Source organism: Adiantum capillus-veneris, chromosome 5 (assembly GCF_014529385.1).
Source record: "Adiantum capillus-veneris isolate H3 chromosome 5, ASM1452938v2, whole genome shotgun sequence".
In the NCBI taxonomy this organism is placed as follows: Eukaryota; Viridiplantae; Streptophyta; class Polypodiopsida; order Polypodiales; family Pteridaceae; genus Adiantum; species Adiantum capillus-veneris.
The window spans coordinates 1,021,100-1,039,711 of record NC_140935.1 but is presented as its reverse complement, the minus strand read 5'-3'; the positions used below and the strand labels follow the sequence as shown (position 1 = coordinate 1,039,711).

Below are 18,612 nucleotides of genomic sequence, written 5' to 3'. Positions count from 1 at the left end.
TGACAGAGAGCAGCTAGCGTAGTAGATGGAGTCTGGAGGTGACTACTTGAATTAACCCAAAATGAATCAAATAAGAGGCCCCAAATTCACCAAACAACTTGTTATAGCCACATTTTCAGATGCAGGAACTACGAGGAGGAGGTAGCAGCCATTATCAGCAGGTTGTCTCCATGGCTTCTCAAGATGAGGTGGGCGCACGTAAAAAGAGTCCAACCAATGTACAGAAACTGGACTCTAAAATAGAAACTAACTGCTGAGAATGAAAATCCAGAATAATCGGATATCCACTAATTTCGTGCTAGGATAAGCAATGAAACCACATCCAAAAAAAAACAATGGAAGAGCCCAAAAGAACAGGCCTGAAAAATAATACTTGGCAATGTATGAGCAGGTCACAAGAAAAGCTTTTAAGATCACAATTTTCTGCAATACAGGCCAGATATTTAGACAAGGAAAATGTCAAGAAAATCTAAAACATGAAATGCTGCATTCTAAAACCAATGATGATTAGAAATGTTGAATGACGCACAATAAACTGCTAAACGCAACAAGGGAAGAGAATGCAGCGTATACTACCCTTCGCCATAGGATTCCGCTGGAACAAGATGACAATCCCCATTCAATTTGAATGCACAACACATTCGAGTGTAAGATTCCTAAATTGCACGGTACAGTTTCAGAAGCTAATGCCAATTCCATTTGAATGCAGAACGCATTCAAGTGTAAGATTCCTATATTGCACAGTACAGTTTCAGAAGCTAATGCCGTTTCTCTAATATCACATCCTCTAAGTTGAGCTTTGTTAGGACATTGCAATAGGCAGGCCAATCTCGACGCCTAAGGTAGCGGAGCATGCGCTTTCGATATTGAACCATGTCACTTAGACCTTTCCTTGAATGTTTATCCTGAACAAGAGCATAAGGTCATTACCTCAAATTGCTATGTGATGTAACATGTTACATCATCCAAGTAAGAAGTAAAGAAAGTGAATGCTAAACTCGTGGCAAGAGTCTGCCTGAAACTTTACCTTTGAGATTAAATATACATAAACAGGTAATTGAGAGAAGAACAATTAACTGCTACTTACCCTTTTATAATTTGGGCCTTCCCGCATATGCCGATTAAGGTTATTGATCCTTGCAGTAAGGATGGCAACTGGAAACAGAAAATACAAAAGATGCCCAAGAAAGAGTCATGAGGGTTATTTCAAGTCTTATCGTTACCAACTAGAGGGTGGGGAACTGCTTGCTACATCAAAACATGCAAGACTTACTCTGCACTTGTGGTGACCCAGAATCATATTCATGTACTTGAAACTCTTCTTTCAGTTTCTTAATTTCCAACTTCAAGCGTTCCTTTGATGACAACTGTGTTTCTGAATAGTACTGTTGTAAAAATTTGACATCAGATACACATTAACTTCATACGATACTGAAAGTGAAGGTTGTCTCACTTTGAAAAACACTAAAAGCAGAAGCTACACCATGTACCTTTGTCAGCAACTCGTCATTAGGAGGCGTATACTCGATTCTTGCCTGAAAACCTTGTCTCCCACCATGGGTATTCACAAATGCCAACTCTTCATCTGCACAAAAGACAAATTAATGTATCCAACCTTATAAAAATATCATGTTAACACATGCACTACATAAATGATGTCAAACCACGTCTCTCATATGCTCTCTCAAATTCACTCAGCAACCAGCATAAAGTTTTAGCAGCATACGAAAAATCAAACAACCAGCCAGCATTGGAATTGAACCTGTGTCCTACAGCTGCAAGTAGGACATTGAGTAAATGCTAACGTAAGATGGCTCCTCAATTTGATGTTCGCCCGCTTCAGAGGTCTCTGCAACCTTCAGAGTATGCCTCTATAACATTGCTCTATGCGCCTGATGCTTCGCAGTGCTCTCCTATGCTCAATTGTGGATCCCAACGTGACAAGTATCCTTTATCTTGCCTATCTCTACATAGACGAAATATTAGAAGATCCGCCCTAGCAATCTCCGGTGCCTGCTACTTCCCACGAAAAAATCCTCAAGAAGACAGCACGCGTACCCACCTTTACAAGTGGTTCCATTACCCGAATACGCTCCTGAGGATCTCCCCAGAATAGAGGATACTCCTAAGAATCCTTTCCTGATGACAATTCTTGAAGACCCTAGTCCAGTAGCAGAGAACCCACTTGCATCCACACCAGATACCTCTCTTCTTGTTGCAGAAAATCCACAAGCAGATGTGCCTTGCAAGCGCCTTTTTCAGGTTTCAGTGTACTTTCCATGTGGAGATTCTCTACCCAATGGTATCCTTTAAAAATCTTGCTCCTGTACTCTCAGCCGCATCTTCAGCACTTTGAGTTCCTGTTATCCCATTACCTATACCTAGCCCATTTCGAGCCAGAGTGCGAAATACAAGAGATCTTGCTGCTTTAGCTTGCTTGTATTCAGCATACCTTGTATGCAGAAGCATACGTAACCGATTGCACCCCCCGCACCTTGGAGTATGTTGCTCCTATCATTTCTGTTGACCTGATGAAACCGGCCCGTAGGGCGGTAGGCGTTGCCTTTCACCCGAAATTCTTTACTTTAAACACACACACAGAGCACTTTGCAAAGAGAACCTACGACGGGAGTTAACACTTGAATACACACACGGCTCGGAAGCTAGAATGCTCCGAGCAAACGCCGACAACCTATAGGCCCCAAAATTGGCGCCCCTTTCGGTATTTCTTTATTCTTTAGGAGGGTAAATTACAAGGTAAGGTCCTGGGAATCCTTCACGTGTATCCACCTAGATACCATTTGATTTGGCCAAATTTCGGCAACATAACAGCCCCAAAACTTGCGCGAAACCAATTCCCCTGCTGGAACTCGCTTGCACTGTCGTATACCCTCTGATTCCTGTCCAAAAACAATAAATTCAGCACGCTGTATTTACTGGGTTTTGCCCAGTTTCAGCCCCAAACAGTCCCTAACTGGAAAAATGTATAGGGAAGATGAATCTGGGGCAAAAACAGTAAATATACAGCGCAACAGTAAATATACAGCGCATACACAGCGCTGATTTTGCACCTGTATGGTGAGGTTATGACCCTCACCAGTGCCTGCTTTGGAGCAGCAGCTAGCTACCCCTGTTCCTGCTCAAGGAGGCTCTTGCCTCAGCACAAAAGCATGAACCCACACAACTGTACATCAGTCAAATGAGGAGCCCTCTTGTGGGGCATCACATAACTGCACGTAAGGGAGAGAGAGAGCAGTGTGTAGTGTGCAGGGCATCACTCCTAGCACCACACTGTACATGAGAGGGAAAGGAAGCACTCCATAGCTCTTAACCTGTGACAAAAACTGAAATGAGGCCTCTCCCAGCATAAAAATCAGCGCCCATTTTTCTACAAGAGGAAAGTTCACGAAAATGTGACACTTGGCACATTTTCAAGCATTTTCCCGTTTCGGGATCGCCGCTTAAAAATATCCCAACCGACGCGTCAGTTGACTTCGCGGCAGAGTTATAAAGTGTTCCCCTAGTCATACCGGAGGTAATGACGCGAACACATTTCACGGCCCAAAATAGCAGTTCCCTAAATTTTAGGAGATGCTTCCGTTGGGCTCCCACTGGTCTTCTGACCATCTATCCTCATTGGGACCGCGTCCAAAAGTGCAATGTGGCCCAACTGTCGGATACTTTTTGTTGGTAGTCCCACCTTGACTTTACGCCTTAATTGAGTTCACTTCCTAGTATCCACCAACTTGCTAAGTGCGACGGGGGGACCTATATGATCTTGCTCTGAGCCTAGACATCCTCTTACCATACGAATTCCAGTGCCGACCACTTCCCATCTGCGGGTGAATCTACCGTTCACATTGGCCATACAATGTCCGACCGTTTGCTACTTCAAAAAGAGGGTCTTAAACAAATAAAATAAACCCCATTGGAAAGAAACCAACAACCAAGGTTAGCAGTTGCCACATCTCTGTGACATGGTTAATAACTGCCACGTCCTCGTGACATACCCCCCTCTTGAAATCGCAAACGTCCTCGATTGCATACCATAAATACACGCCACTGATGATCTTGTGCTATTAACACTCTTTTATCATCGCATGTATCCGCAAGAAAGGTCGTAGCATACATAGATACAAATGACTTAATGAGACCTTCATACTTTTGCCATTTCCATCTATGGCACTGAATTCATATGTACATTTGATGTACTAGCTCTATCATTACCCCTCCTTTGCACACGTTGGGTTGGGGCATAAGTAGGCTCTAACCCAAAGGCTTCAAGGTAAAGCTGCAATACATTTGGTGACTCTGACAGTTCATGCTCTTCCATCCACTTTGCATCCATAGGCGGATAGTTCTTGAACTTCACCAAATAGCGTCTTGCAACTTGTCCTTTAACTTTTCTGTCCTTATGTGCCAAAACTTGCTCAGGTACCAGGATCTCATCAAGTTCCTCAACTTTTGGCTAATCCTCAACTGGCATATCTTCTGGCACATCACCCACGAAGGGTCTTAGAAGACTCACGTGAAACGCATTATGAATCTTCCACGCATCAGACAGTTTCAACATGTAAGCCACATCGCTAATCTTGTCAAGCACTTGAAAAGGCCCATAGTAACGCATGCTGAGCTTAGGAAACAGCCGTTCCTTGCCCTTCATCTTCTTTAACCTTGCCTTTTCGAACCTTAGCAGAACCCAATCACCAGGTGATAACAACAATTCACGACGGTGACGATCAGCAGCCTTTTTTTGCTTTGGCTGAGTCTTCTCCAAGGCAACTTTAATTTTCTTATACATCTCATCCATGTTCTCAACATATCGATCTGCCTCAAAGATCTTGTCCTTTGTATGCAAAATGGGAGGAACCTTTTTGCCGCCTTCAACAATTTCAAAAGGTGCTTTGCCAGTAGACGAATGCACCGTATTATTGTACGCATACTCAAGCATAGGGAAATACTGTTCCCACTTGCCCTTATTATCTGACACATAGCATTTCAGCAGATCTAAGACAGTAGAATTGGCCTCTTCTGACTGTCCATCAGTTTGTGGATGAAACGAAGACGAGAACTTGAGCGTAGTACCCATGTTCTCAAACAATCCTCTCCAGAACAAACTGGTCATGCGAGGATCACGATCACTGATAATCGATTGTGGCATACCATGGTACTTAAACACATTGTACATGAACAAGCGTGCCATCTGATCAGATTTTATCTTCTTCCTGACAGGGATAAAATGGGCCTGCTTGCTGAACCTGCAGATAATGGTCCATATACCATCATTCCCTGTTGGCGTCCTTGGAAGATCAAAGATAAAGTCCATAGCAATGCTTTCCCATGGCTTATCCGGAATCGGGAGTGGTTGTAACAACCCTGGTGCCTTTTGCCTGTCAAACTTGACCTTTTGGCAAACTATGCATGCTCGCACAAAGGCATCCACATCTCTCCTCAAGGTAGGCCAATAGAAGAACGTCTCTACCGCTTTAACTGTTGCATCAATGCCACGATGCCCTGCATAAGGTGGGACATGACTCTCTTCCATGACCTTATGTCGCAGTGGCCTAGTGACACAAAGTCTGCCATGCATCATAATAAAACCATCTCTGAGGAGGTAGTGCTCGTGATGTTGCCCCTCTTGTAACTGTTCAAAGATCCTTGCAAAATCTTCATCAGCAGTATATTGTTCCTTCATGTCATCTAACTCATGATGATAAGGAATTGACACAGCTGAAATTTGTGGCTTTCTTGATAACGCATCAGCCACAACATTCTTCTTGCCTTCCACATGCATAATCTGGAAGTGGAACATGGAAAGAATGTTTGCCCATCGCATATGCTTTTCGGATAACTTTGACTGTGTGTCAAGAAGTATCGCAAGGTCTGATGATCTGTTTGGACAACAAAATCAGCACCTAAGAGGTAGTGCTTCCAGCTAGAAAGCGCATGAATCACGGCCAAGAGCTCTTTCTCATAGACTTGCATAGTCCTCTCTGGCCCTTGCAAAATTCGGCTTTCATAGGCTACTACCCGTCCATCTTGCATTAGCACTGCTCCGATGCTACTGCCACACGCGTCACACTGGACCACAAATGACTTCCTGAGATCTGGCAAAACAATAACTGGATCTGAAGTCAACTTTTCCTTTAAGAGACTAAAGCTGAAATCTCTTTTTGGGTCCATCTGAAAGTGACCTCTTTCTTTTGCAATGCGTGAAGAGGCGATGCTATCTTTGCAAAATTTCTGATAAACCTTCTATAGTAGGAACACAATCCCAAGAAGCTTCTAACATCGTGCACAGTCTTCAAGTCTGGTCATGTCTTGATAGCTTCGACCTTTGCGGGATCCATTCTAACACCATCCTTTGAGACTATGTGGCCCAGAAAGTGGATCTCTTCAAGGAAGAATTCACTTTTCTTAGGATTGACAAGTAACCTGTGACTGCGCAGCTCTTCGAACACAATGGTCAAGTGACGCCTATGCTCCTCTTCATTCTTCGAATACACAATCATGTCATCGAAGAATGTTCCAACAAACTGTTGATGCGAGCGGAAAATCCGGTCCATCATTCTGTTGAACGTGGCAGGAGCATTTGTTAGCACAATCGGCATTACTAGAAACTCATAAAGACCAAATGTCGTTCTAAACGCAGTCTTGTGCACATCCTCTGGGCTTATACGAATCTGATGGTACCCACTCTTAAGGTCTATCCTGCTGAAAATTGCAGCACCCTCTAAACGATCGAGAATATCATCAATGCGAGGAATAGGAAACCTACAACGCACGGTAATCAATACACATGCGCCATGAGCCATCCTTCTTCTGCACTAGGAGCACTGGGGAGCAAAAGGGTGAAGAACTAGGCTGAATCAGCCCCTTCTCTAATAACTCCTCAACCTGGCCCATAATCTCTTTCTGCTACGCCGCACTAACCCTGTAGGGAGGTCTATTTGGTGGGCTACACCCTGGCACCAAATCTATCCGATGGTCCTCAGGTCTCTCTGGCGGCAATTGCGACGGTAATGAATCAGAAAAACAGTCACTAAACTTTTGCAAAAATACTGACCTTTCTTTATCTAACACGGATAAATTTGACTGATCATTATCTGAGACATCACGTGCAAAAATCAGGTACACAGAAAGATGATTCTTTATTACAGAAGTGATAGCAGAAGCAGATACAATAGGGACTGACTCTCCTTTAAGCTTTACATTCAAGATGTGAGTTTTGCCCCTATGCTGTACAGTGATCTTTTTGTTGTAGGCATCCAAGACTCCATGTACTCGGAACATCCATGGGATCCCCAACAAGGCGTCACAACCTTCCAGCGCCATGATGTAAAACTCTTCAGTGTCCACATACGACTGAATATGCAGACGCAGTTTTCCAATGATGGGAGTAACACACTCTGAGTGGCCAGGACATGCCAACCCTGCCTCTGCGGTGTACCCCATCTCTTCAGCTCTGATGCCCAGCTTCATAGCCAACTCTGGTGAGATAAAGTTGTCTTTGGCACCTGGATCAAAGAAGATGAGTGCCGTCTGATCCCTAACTTTACCCCATGCCCTGCATAACTCACTGGCATCTGTGCTGGGCCTGTCACCCACCATGTCTGGCACTAAACCTGCCGTGGGTTTAGGCTTCTTGCCTTTCTGGTCTTCTTTATCCTCTGAGTCAGTTGGCCTTTTCCTTTGTGGACAATTGATAGAAATATGACCAGGCTGCTCACATATAAAGCATTTGTTCTCAGCCATTAGGACCTTCTTTTCCTCGAGCGACTTGCGCACAAAAGACTTCCTTTTTTGTTTCTTTGCCTGCGCTCCAGAAGTCCCAGCTGAATCCTTGTCTTTGGTGGCCTGTTCTGACCCCTGTGACGCATCAGGAGCCGTTTTCACAAAGGGCTTCTTCGCTGAATTTTTCTTTTGCTGCCCTCCTTTGTCACTGCTCAGAAATCCACTGTCTTCTCCTTTCAACAAGGCAAGACCAGTGTTCGCAACTTCCATAAGCTGAGTAAGAGTAGCCACTCTGTTCTTTGTACAGTAATCGCGAAGCCCTTTAGGCAGCCCACAACAATACTTCTCTATCTGCTCTGTCAATGGCACAAATCTGTAGGAGGTCACTGAGAGTAATGCTTTACAAAACCTCCTATTGTACTCCAGCAAGCTCTTGCACGAAGCTGCCGTAAGCTGGTGCCAATCTGTCAGGACATCGGCTTCAAATTCATTTGATAGCCAAGCAGATGCAAACATTTGCTTGAAGTAAACCCAAGTGGCGGGTGCCTGTCCTTGCATTAACAATGTCGTCCACCATGTAAGCGCATTGTCCTTTAAGAAAGTGGCAGCTTTCTTGACCTTCGAGGCCTCTGTAAAATTCCCTCCCGCATAAGCTGTATCAAACTGCTGGAGGAAAGTGAGTGCCTTTGTCTTATCCTCGAAACCACTGAAGGTACTGAACTTTACCGCTGCACCACCTTCTTTGTAAGCCTTCGGCTTCTCTAGTGCCCCCAAGTTGTCATACGGGATGGTCTGCAACATGGGCAATGTACTAGGCATGATCGGCACGTGTTGGCCATTCACATTTTGCATCAGAGGTGCGATATCTGGCTGCTGTCCAGAAAAACCAGCCATGCCAAAATGACCTTGTGGCACCCCAAACTGGCCCTGGTTGCCGTGGAAACCTTGCTGCATGCCGATAGTACCATACATGGGGTTTGGCATGATGCCTTGCATACCCCCGAACACTGTTCCTGGCATGTACGGCTGACTTCCAGACGCATAACCAGCCATACTTTGGAACACTGATCCACCCCCGAAATACCCAGGATGTACCGTGGGTGGTGGAAAAACTGAGTGCATAGCCTGGTATCCAGCTCCCTGTCCATTCAAGACAGCATGCTGGCTCTGAAAGGTGGCGGGCTGAACTGGCATAACCTGTGGAATAGGCGTTCTAGCCACCTGTTCAAGCACGGGAGGAACCTGCTTTGGAGCCCCCGACTCCGCAACATGCGAGTGTTTCCTTTCCTCCTGCGCCTCATGAAGTACCTGGGCTTGAGCTTCAACAAGCTCCGTACGCGGCGTAGGTTGCCTATTTTGATGTTGCACCGGTGGCGCTTGCAAGAATTCCATAAACCTCGAATTCTGCACCAGCTGCGAAAAGACATTCACCGCGGCAACTAACTGAGTCTTAAACGCATCATCCTCAAGTTGCCCTGTCATAAAGCCCTGTACTACTGGAGGGACATTCGCGTTGACAGGAGGTACAGACTGACGTGGCCGTGAGCTCTCGCCAATCTCAAAAACCATAGGAATCTCCTGCCTGTCCTTTGGAGAGGAACCCTCTTCCATAATTCCCTTCCCCTTGTCGGCCATAGTGTAATCCCCGTGTTCTTGCACTGTGTGTCTTTACCCTGAACAATCCAGGCTCACTCTTTGAGGAAAAAGTGATTGATGTCCCGGCAACGGAACCATGAAACCGGCCCGTAGGGCGGTAGGCGTTGGCTTTCACCCGAAATTCTTTACTTTAAACACACACACAGAGCACTTTGCAAAGAGAACCTGCGACGAGAGTTAACACTTGAATACACACACGGCTCGGAAGCTAGAATGCTCCGAGCAGACGCCGACAACCTGTAGGCCCCAAAATTGGCGCCCCTTTCGGTATTTCTTTATTCTTTAGGAGGGTAAATTACAAGGTAAGGTCCTGGGAATCCTTCACGTGTATCCACCTAGATACCATTTGATTTGGCCAAATTTCGGCAACATAACAACCCCAAAACTTGCGCGAAACCAATTCCCCTGCTGGAACTCGCTTGCACTGTCGTATACCCTCTGATTCCTGTCCAAAAACAGTAAATTCAGCACGCTGTATTTACTGGTTTTTGCCCTGTTTTCAGCCCCAAACAGTCCCCTAACTGTCCTCTGCCAGTGGGGCACGATTCCCAATGATCCTGGCGTCCGTATGGCTGAAAAACAGTAAATATACAGCGCATACACAGCGCTGATTTTGCACCTGTATGGTGAGGTTATGACCCTCACCAGTGCCTGCTTTGGAGCAGCAGCTAGCTACCCCTGTTCCTGCTCAAGGAGGCTCTTGCCTCAGCACAAAAGCATGAACCCACACAACTGTACATCAATCAAATGAGGAGCCCTCTTGTGGGGCATCACATAACTGCACGTAGGGGAGAGAGAGAGCAGTGTGTAGTGTGCAGGGCATCACTCCTAGCACCACACTGTACATGAGAGGGAAAGGAAGCACTCCATAGCTCTTAACCTGTGACAAAAACTGAAATGAGGCCTCTCCCAGCATAAAAATCAGCGCCCATTTTTCTGCAAGAGGAAAGTTCACGAAAATGTGACACTTGGCGCATTTTCAAGCATTTTCCCGTTTCGGGATCGCCGCTTAAAAATATCCCAACCGACGCGTCAGTTGACTTCGCGACAGAGTTATAAAGTGTTCCCCTAGTCATACCGGAGGTAATGACGCGAACACATTTCACGGCCCAAAATAGCAGTTCCCTAAATTTTAGGAGATGCTTCCGTTGGGCTCCCACTGGTCTTCTGACCATCTATCCTCATTGGGACCGCGTCCAAAAGTGCAATGTGGCCCAATTGTCGGATACTTTTTGTTGGTAGTCCCACCTTGACTTTACGCCTTAATTGAGTTCACTTCCTAGTATCCACCAACTTGCTAAGTGCGACGGGGGGACCTATATGATCTTGCTCTGAGCCTAGACATCCTCTTACCATACGAATTCCAGTGCCGACCACTTCCCATCTGCGGGTGAATCTACCGTTCACATTGGCCATACAATGTCCGACCGTTTGCTACTTCAAAAAGAGGGTCTTAAACAAATAAAATAAACCCCATTGGAAAGAAACCAACAACCAAGGTTAGCAGTTGCCACATCTCTGTGACATGGTTAATAACTGCCACGTCCTCGTGACACCTGATCACATCATAGGTCTCAGCTACACATCCCTTGGCTCTTGCACAAAGCCCCATCCACCCTACTAGTTAGTCCTATCTTGCCTCACCGTGCTATTTCTTGTAGTAGCGTTTGGGGATATGTCATCACCGAATGGTGGCATCCTAGGTTGCACAGCATTGTTGGATGCCTGGACTGACAATTGTTGCCCATAGTTATTAGCCAATCCCATCCTTGGTTCGTGGCACATAGGGAGCACTCCCGCCTTCACTACCACCAATCCTTTGACTCAGGCAAGCCGAGCATTTGTCAGTTTCTTGGACTACAGGAAACAATAGATCTCATTGGATCAATTGTTGATAGCTCTCTCGTGGAGATGATTCATGGAGGTACGCACTCCTACGACATTCACGATGGCACATCAAAATCACTTTTTGGACAAAACCAAAGAAATGGTGAAAAGGGTACTTGCTGTTAAGCACCCATGCGCCCACGTGGCATGCCACATTGGCACAAGCTACCCCCTTGGCATGCCACGCGGGCAAGCACCATTCGTGTGGTAGTCCATGGGAGCGACCCCATGGACTACAGGTCGTCCGCCTACGGGGGCAACCCAAGTGCAGTCCACTTGGGGTCAACGGTCAAACGATCTCCTTATACAAGGGGACTTCCTCCCCTGTTTCTCACCTCTCAAGCGACAGCGCTCTCTCTTACTCTCTCGCTCTCTCTCTCACACACATACTCTGAAGCGACTCTCTTGGGATAGTTTCTTACGACGTTGAAGCTCTCTCTCTCTCTCTCTCTCTCTCTCTCTCTCTCTCTCTCTCTCTCTCTCTCTCTCTCTCTCTCTCTCTCTCTCTCTCTCTCTCTCTCTCTCTCTCTCTCTCTCTCTCTGGACTGCGCTTGGACTGCCCGCAGCCCTCGGCCTCAAGATTCGGATTGGAGGGCTTTGCTCACCATGGTGCACTGAGGAGGATACTCTCGAAGAAGCCATCACCAAGCTCAATGACATTGTGCAACCAATCAACATCGAGCCCGACACTATCTCTTGGATCAACGATACACATAGGCGTTTGCCTGTTGGTCAATGCATCCTCACTTTCAAAAACAAAGAAGAACGGACGAGGCTACTACGAGACTGGGAGATACAGCGGAGTACCGACAGAGGCCAAGACATGCCCGTTGTGTGACATCGAGCCTGAGACAGAGTTGCACTACATATGCCACTACCCTGTCTACTACGAGATACGAGGCCGCTTCCATTGCTTGTTCAAAAAGGGCTTTGGACCATTCTCTAGAGTCATGCGGTACGAGGCTCAGAGATGCCTGGGTTTGTTTTTGCTCGAGCTGCGCACACACAGAGAGCCTCATGAGAGGAGAGGCTAGCCAGTCTCAGAGACAGATCACAAACTTCTTTAGAGCTGCCACTCCACACCCGGAGGAGTTACTACCACAGCAGAGCTCATTGCTTTACACCAGAGGCATACTCATTGACCAAGCGACTGAGCTGGGGAGATCCAAACACCCACGACTACGGAGGACTACACAGCATCAACAGAGGCTGCATCAGAGGATTCGGGTCACTTTGGCTCAACATGCACGACGCCCGGTCAGACTACTTTACCATGGAGGAGATTGATGAGATCCGCCAGTGACCAATGTTGGACCTCCTGTAATCTAGCTATCCCAACTAGCTGTTCAGCTGCTTAGTCCACACCTAGCAGTTTAGGATTCCATAGTAATTTATTTTCTCATTTTGTCATTCTATCATTTTGTCATCTTGTTACTCTGACTTGGTATCAGATCCACCACATTGTAACTTTTTGGTCTCATAGGTCACTTTGGCCTTTTGAAGACGTTAATATAACATCTCTCTCTCTCTCTCTCTCTCTCTCTCTCTCTCTCTCTCTCTCTCTCTCTCTCTCTCTCTCTCTCAAGCGGCTCTCCCTCACGCCCCAAGACCCCTTCCGTTCCCTCTCACTCTCATGCTCCAAGACCCCGTTCCGTAGACCCTTTTCCAAGAGGTCTTACACTTGGTTCATAATCTCTTCATTCTGGGCTCGGCTCACATGGTAAGGTGGCCGGTTCGGTGGTGTGCTTACAAGTATCAGATCAATAGTATGATCTTCAGGACGAGCGGATGGTAACTCGCCTGGCAGGCCCTCTAAGAAGCAATTGGCATGAGCGTGGAGAAAATCTTGGCATTCTTTATCAAGTTCAGACATATTTGTCCTATCCTCATCACTCAACTCTTTCAAAAAGATCGAGTAAACAAACAGACTGGATTTCATTAATTTAGAAATGGCCGAAGCCGCTACAATAGGGACAGACTCGCCCTTAAGTTTTACATCGAGTACAATGGTTCTGCCCTTCTATGTGGTCAGTGTCTCTTTCCTCGCCCGATAGTCAACCACGGCGTTGTTCTTGTGGAACCAGGGAATTCCCAAGAGGACATCACAACCTTCCAAAGGCATTATGTAAAAGTTCTCATGTCCCAAATACCCCTGACAATGCAACCAAAGTTTGCCAATGACAGGTGTAATGGCTACGTCCCTACCGAGTGCCGGTAGAACTGCCTCTGCAAGTGGTCCCATCCGATCGGGAGTGATCTCAAGCTGCGCCGCCAATTCCAATGAAATGAAGTTTGCCTTGGCTCCTCCATCGAAGAAGATCAGGGCTTCTTAGTCCTTCACTTTGCCCAAAGCTCGGCAAAGTTATGTACTCTCATTCATCGTGCTGGGATCGGTACCCACGCAATCTAGATCCAGTCCTGTTTTCATCTTGCCTTTTCTTCCACGATCCTCAACTGCTCTCGAACTCTCAGGCCTTTTGTCGTCCTTGTTATTTTGTTCTTTCTGTGCCTTTTTAGGGCACTTCACGGAGATATGCCCAGTTTCCCCGCATCCAAAGCACTTCCCCTCCTTGATGTAGCGAGCCCTCTCTTAAGGAGTAAGCTTGGGGTCGTGCATCCTTGTCTTTTTGTTCTGGGTTGCTCTTTCTCTTTCTACTTCCATTTTTCGAAGTCTGTTCGGCTCTTTGCGTCATGATCTCATCTGTGGGGTAGGTCAGACTGCCAGAGTGAATGGCAAAACCCCGTTTCGCATGACTCATCAACTCCTGAATGGAAGCTGACTTTTGTTCCAAGCAGTGATCTCGGATCTCTGTAGGAAGACCCCAGGTAAACCGCTCAATCTGTTCCTTAAGCGAGATCTTCTTAAATGAAGAGGCGGGTAGAAAAGAGCTCCACAATCCGAAGATGGTTCCAAGCAATTCGTATGTCGCGTTCATACTCTCGAGTCAGCCATGAAGAAATAAAAAGCCTCTTGAATTTCAGCCTTTTGACTGGCGTTGTCTTGTTTGATAGAAGCGTGGACCACCAAGTTCGAGCATTCCACTTAAAGTAAGAGGCGGCTCTCCGAATCTTAAAAGTGCTCTGAGTAAAGCCCTCCAGAGAAAGCGATGTCAAACTGTTGTATAAAAGACAAACCCTTCGAAGCATCTCTATGACCGGAAAACGTGTCAAATTTAATTGATTGTCCACCTTTCTTAAACTCTCGGACTTTCTTGCTTTTATCTTCCAGAAGGTCATACTGGTTGGCTTTATAAAAATTCTTCTTCTTTGCATAAAAGATGTTGTCATCAGAGTCCCAACTATCTGAAGACGAGTCCTCTGTAGAACTGTCAACCACGGGGCGAGATTTAGGCTTCTTTGCCTTTTTCTTGCCCTATCCGAAGCTTTGCTTTTTGCTTCACTTTTTGCCTTTTCTCTCTTCTTCGCTCGAGTCAGATGACTTGGAAGAACTATCAGAAGAAGAAGAACTGGGTACTCCTTCAAATCGAACATGCTTCGTCTGCTTTCTTGCCGATTCAAAAGTAGACTGACGACCCAAATAACCCGAGAAGTCGGTGCCTTTCTTCTGCTTTTTGTCATGCTTTTTAGCTTTGTTTTGCGCATCAAAAAGCTGAGCAATTCATGCATCAACCACCTCTTCTAATTCTTGCTCTGTGTACATCCTGGAAGTGGGAGGTTTCTTGAGAGCCGGTTTGAGGGGTGGTTCTGTGGTTCGCCGCCACTGTGAGTGCACCTCATCAAAAGAGGTCTTGCTCATATAATTTGCAAATTTTGGGTCCTTCACAAAATTCAGAATCATCTGTCACGTGACACATCCAACCCTATGTGTCTGTGGACAAGCTACAGCATGATCAGGGTTCATTTCAGTCTAGTCAGTCTAGAATAGGAAGTGATCTGGCACTTTTGTGAGTCCGTTCACAAACCGTGCATGTCCAGACACTTAGATTAGATGCATATCCTCTTGTTGCACACAGCATGACCATCAGATTCTAGTCAGAAACCATCAGTAGCATTTTTTACAGTGCATAGACCTATTTTCCCTATTTTGATTTTCATTTATTATTTTTAAGTGACTTTTGTTGGAAAGTAGGTAGGGCAATTTTGCTAAGTTTGTATATAAGCAAACCTAGCGCCAGCACTTTCTGGCAGAAGAGGCAGCAGGAGCAACTTGCTCAACAGGCAACTTCTCAGCAAGACCAACCCGGCAACAACTCTAGCGTTTTTGCATCATATCAGCCAATGTTTTTGCACTTGCAGATTCACGGCGACAGTAGACAGCATATCAGCCCTAGCGTTAGCAGATTTCCACCGCATAACCCCAAATCAGCCTAGCGTTTTTGGATCAGCCAGAGACCTAACGTTTTTGCAGATCTTCGCGATAGAAGCAGCAGTAGCACCAGCGTTTTCAGTTTTCAGCAGTCAGACTCCGCAGTAGAACCCCCGAACCTCGCAGATCTCACCTTCCCGCAGGAGATCCTCGCCGCACGGTCAAATTCCGCGAAGTTTGCAGATTTAGGCCGGAAAACGCAGATTTCAGCATCTGCGTTTTCAGCGCGTCGTCGTTGCATCGTCGTCACCGACATCGGTCAGAATTCAGCAGATAAATATTTGCAGATTTCAGCCATTAGCATTTTCAGATTTCAGCCCGTCTCGTCGTCGTCCTCATCGTCGTCGACATCGTCGGCAAGTTCAAGCATTGTAGAGATTTGTGCAATCATAAGTAGACCGCTCTCGCCATAGAGAGTGGGGCCCTTGGAGGAGGGTTTTACAACATCTCTGGTGTCGTATTCTCTTCTCTCTCTATCTCTCACTCTCATTCACCTTCATGCACAGTGTCCAATGCACTCTCTCATTAAAGAACGGAAGGCTCTCCCTTCTGTAAGTAAAAGGAACCTTGAGCACAGTTCAGAGCACTCATCTTGAGCAAAGTTCAACATTCATTCCGTTGCACCTTACATTGGCATCAGAGCTTTGGCATATTCTGTATCACTCAAGGAAAGAACCACAAGAACCACAATAATTTTTTTTGCTTGTTGCGGTCGCACGTAACCCAAGACTTCTTAGGCGTGTCGATTCCTAATCGTGTTTTTGAAGAGTGACAAGAATCCCAAGAAAGAAGGGCTTGTCCAGCCTCCCCTTGTGCCTCTTTTCACTCATTGAGAGCGGACCGTGCACTTAGCGATCGGCCAATCGACATGAGGTGGGAAAAAGCAACCTTGGTGTGAGCACAAGGCCGCCAAGGGATGCGCCCGCGGAAAAGAGCAAAAGTCGGTGAAGAGAAGATCCTTCTCTAACACAGATTGCAAGCGAAAGAAGAACCTCAAGACCCTCAAGAACCCAAGAACCTAGACCCACATGAACCCAAGCTCCTCATGAACTTAAGAACCCAAGACCACAAGAACCCAAGACTTCAGTAGATGGTCATCACTCGAAGCGGAGTGGATACTTCGCTTGGAGGTGATGAGCATGAGAGAGGCGAAGAAGAATTTTCCCCACCAGGAGGTTTTTCCGACCCTCCCCCTTCCCCATCTACGTCAAGGATTGCACCAGATCCTATGGAGGCTTGGTGCAAGACGATGATGGACATGATGACAACGTGGCACAACGCAAGAATGGCAGCCATGGAGCATGAGTGCGAGCAATTACGCTTGGAGGCCAAAGAATTTGATCGCAAGTACGCCGAAAGAAAAACAGAATTGGATCGCAAGAACGTTGTTCATTCTTCCTCTCTCATTTCTAATGTGTAGGTGAAGATTGAAGAGATTAGGGAAAAGGAGACTCTCTAAGTCTCTTCTTCTCCAAAGCATGATACACAGGATTTGCATGATGATAAGCATGATGACTTGAATGATAATGACAAGCATGATGATTTGCATGATGATCAAGATGTGACTTCTCACGAGCATGATGATTTGTATGATCAAGACGTGATTGTTCACAAAGATGATGGTTTAGTTGATGCTTTTTCTAGCGAAGCTAACCTCGTTGCAGATTTGATCAATCACGAAGAATCGATCTTGGCTTTCGAGTCAAGGTCCAAAGAACCCCCTCAGAAAGAACCTATCTTGGCTGTCGAGCCTAGATCCAAGAAACCCCCACAGGAAGTACTATGTGTTCGAATGATTTGTCAGCACGCATTGATCGAGTGTTTTATTCGTGATCGTTTCCTGTATTTTAGTCAACGTCTTTATGTGATCCCTTTTCCTAGGCATGACATATTGTACGTTGAGCACGTTTCACTCATGAATGAGCATGGATGTATGCGGACTGTTCATGAAAAGCTGAAAAGTATGCATTCAAGGAAGTCCCATTTCATGTCTCTTCCTTGGCACGACACAGTTGTAGAAAGAGCACATGAAAGTATGAGCACCAAGCATCGACATGTCCATTGTAATCTGCCACAGTTGATTGATTTAGACCAGAAACACAAGATTCGATCTCATTGTTTGCATGTGTTTGATGAACGGTTTGGCACTCCGTCTCTATGTTCATCTACATTGCATGCACAATCTTTAGAGAAGACGAGAGCTTTTCCAGTCACTTTACATGGAATGGATATGATCATGTTTTTGTGTTGAAAGTGGTTTCAGGAATTTTCAGCCTCGGAGATTCTTGAAGAAGGTAGACGCATGACTATAGACGAAGTGGAAGAATTGAAAATGACTTTGTGTTGCTTTCGGCGGGGCCCAAAGAAGCAAGCTTTGCAGACCTTTATGAAGTTCAAGTATCGCACGACCCACGCATCAGAGTGGGCCGGCGAAGAGTCCTTTCCAAGATTCCAGATGCTATTGGCGATCTCCCTCGACGCCATACAGTTCCACATCATCAGCCAGCGCAAAACGCGGAAATCTCCCTGCTGCCCTTAGGGTTAGGGTTAGGGTTTCTACAGTTTTAGGATTTCTGACAACAGAATTATGGTTTGTAGGTTTTAGGGTTAGGGTTTCCAGAATTAGGGTTTGTAAGTTTTAGGGTTAGGGTTTCCAAAATTAGGATTTTAGTAGTTAGGGTTTTTGGTAGAAATTAGGGTTAGGGTTTATGCTCTCGGGCAACCACGTCATCACTTTGTGACACTTCTGGTACTTGTTCTTCTTAGGGTTTAGGCCCCCTCGGCCACATCTGTAAGTTGGCTCCATTCTTTAAGCTTTGACACGTCAGCTGTTTGTTACATCTCCCCTTCTTGAAAGAGAGTAATCGTCCACGATTACGCTTCTCCTTTCGGCTGTTTTGATCAAGGAGTTAGTTTCTCCTTTCGGCCGTTTTGATCAAGGAGTTAGCTTCTCCTTTTGTCCAGATCGGAACTCTTGATATTCCGACATAGTAAAATTAGCGATCACA

The 18,612-nt window shown here is 45.9% G+C and overlaps 1 protein-coding gene across 1 annotated transcript in view; it reads right to left on the bottom strand.

The window, feature by feature from the left end:
• Window positions 1–482: 482 nt before the first annotated feature.
• LOC147456769 (uncharacterized) overlaps window positions 483–18,612 on the bottom strand; it is a 63,967-nt gene continuing 45,837 nt past the window's right edge. The window contains exons 2-5 of the mRNA XM_086511908.1: window positions 1,491–1,585; window positions 1,274–1,385; window positions 1,088–1,155; window positions 483–905 (exon numbers count right to left, since the gene is read on the bottom strand). Of these exons, the coding sequence (XP_086368034.1) occupies window positions 759–905; window positions 1,088–1,155; window positions 1,274–1,385; window positions 1,491–1,585 (422 nt within the window). The 3' untranslated portion in view covers window positions 483–758. The remainder of the gene's footprint in view (window positions 906–1,087; window positions 1,156–1,273; window positions 1,386–1,490; window positions 1,586–18,612) is intronic.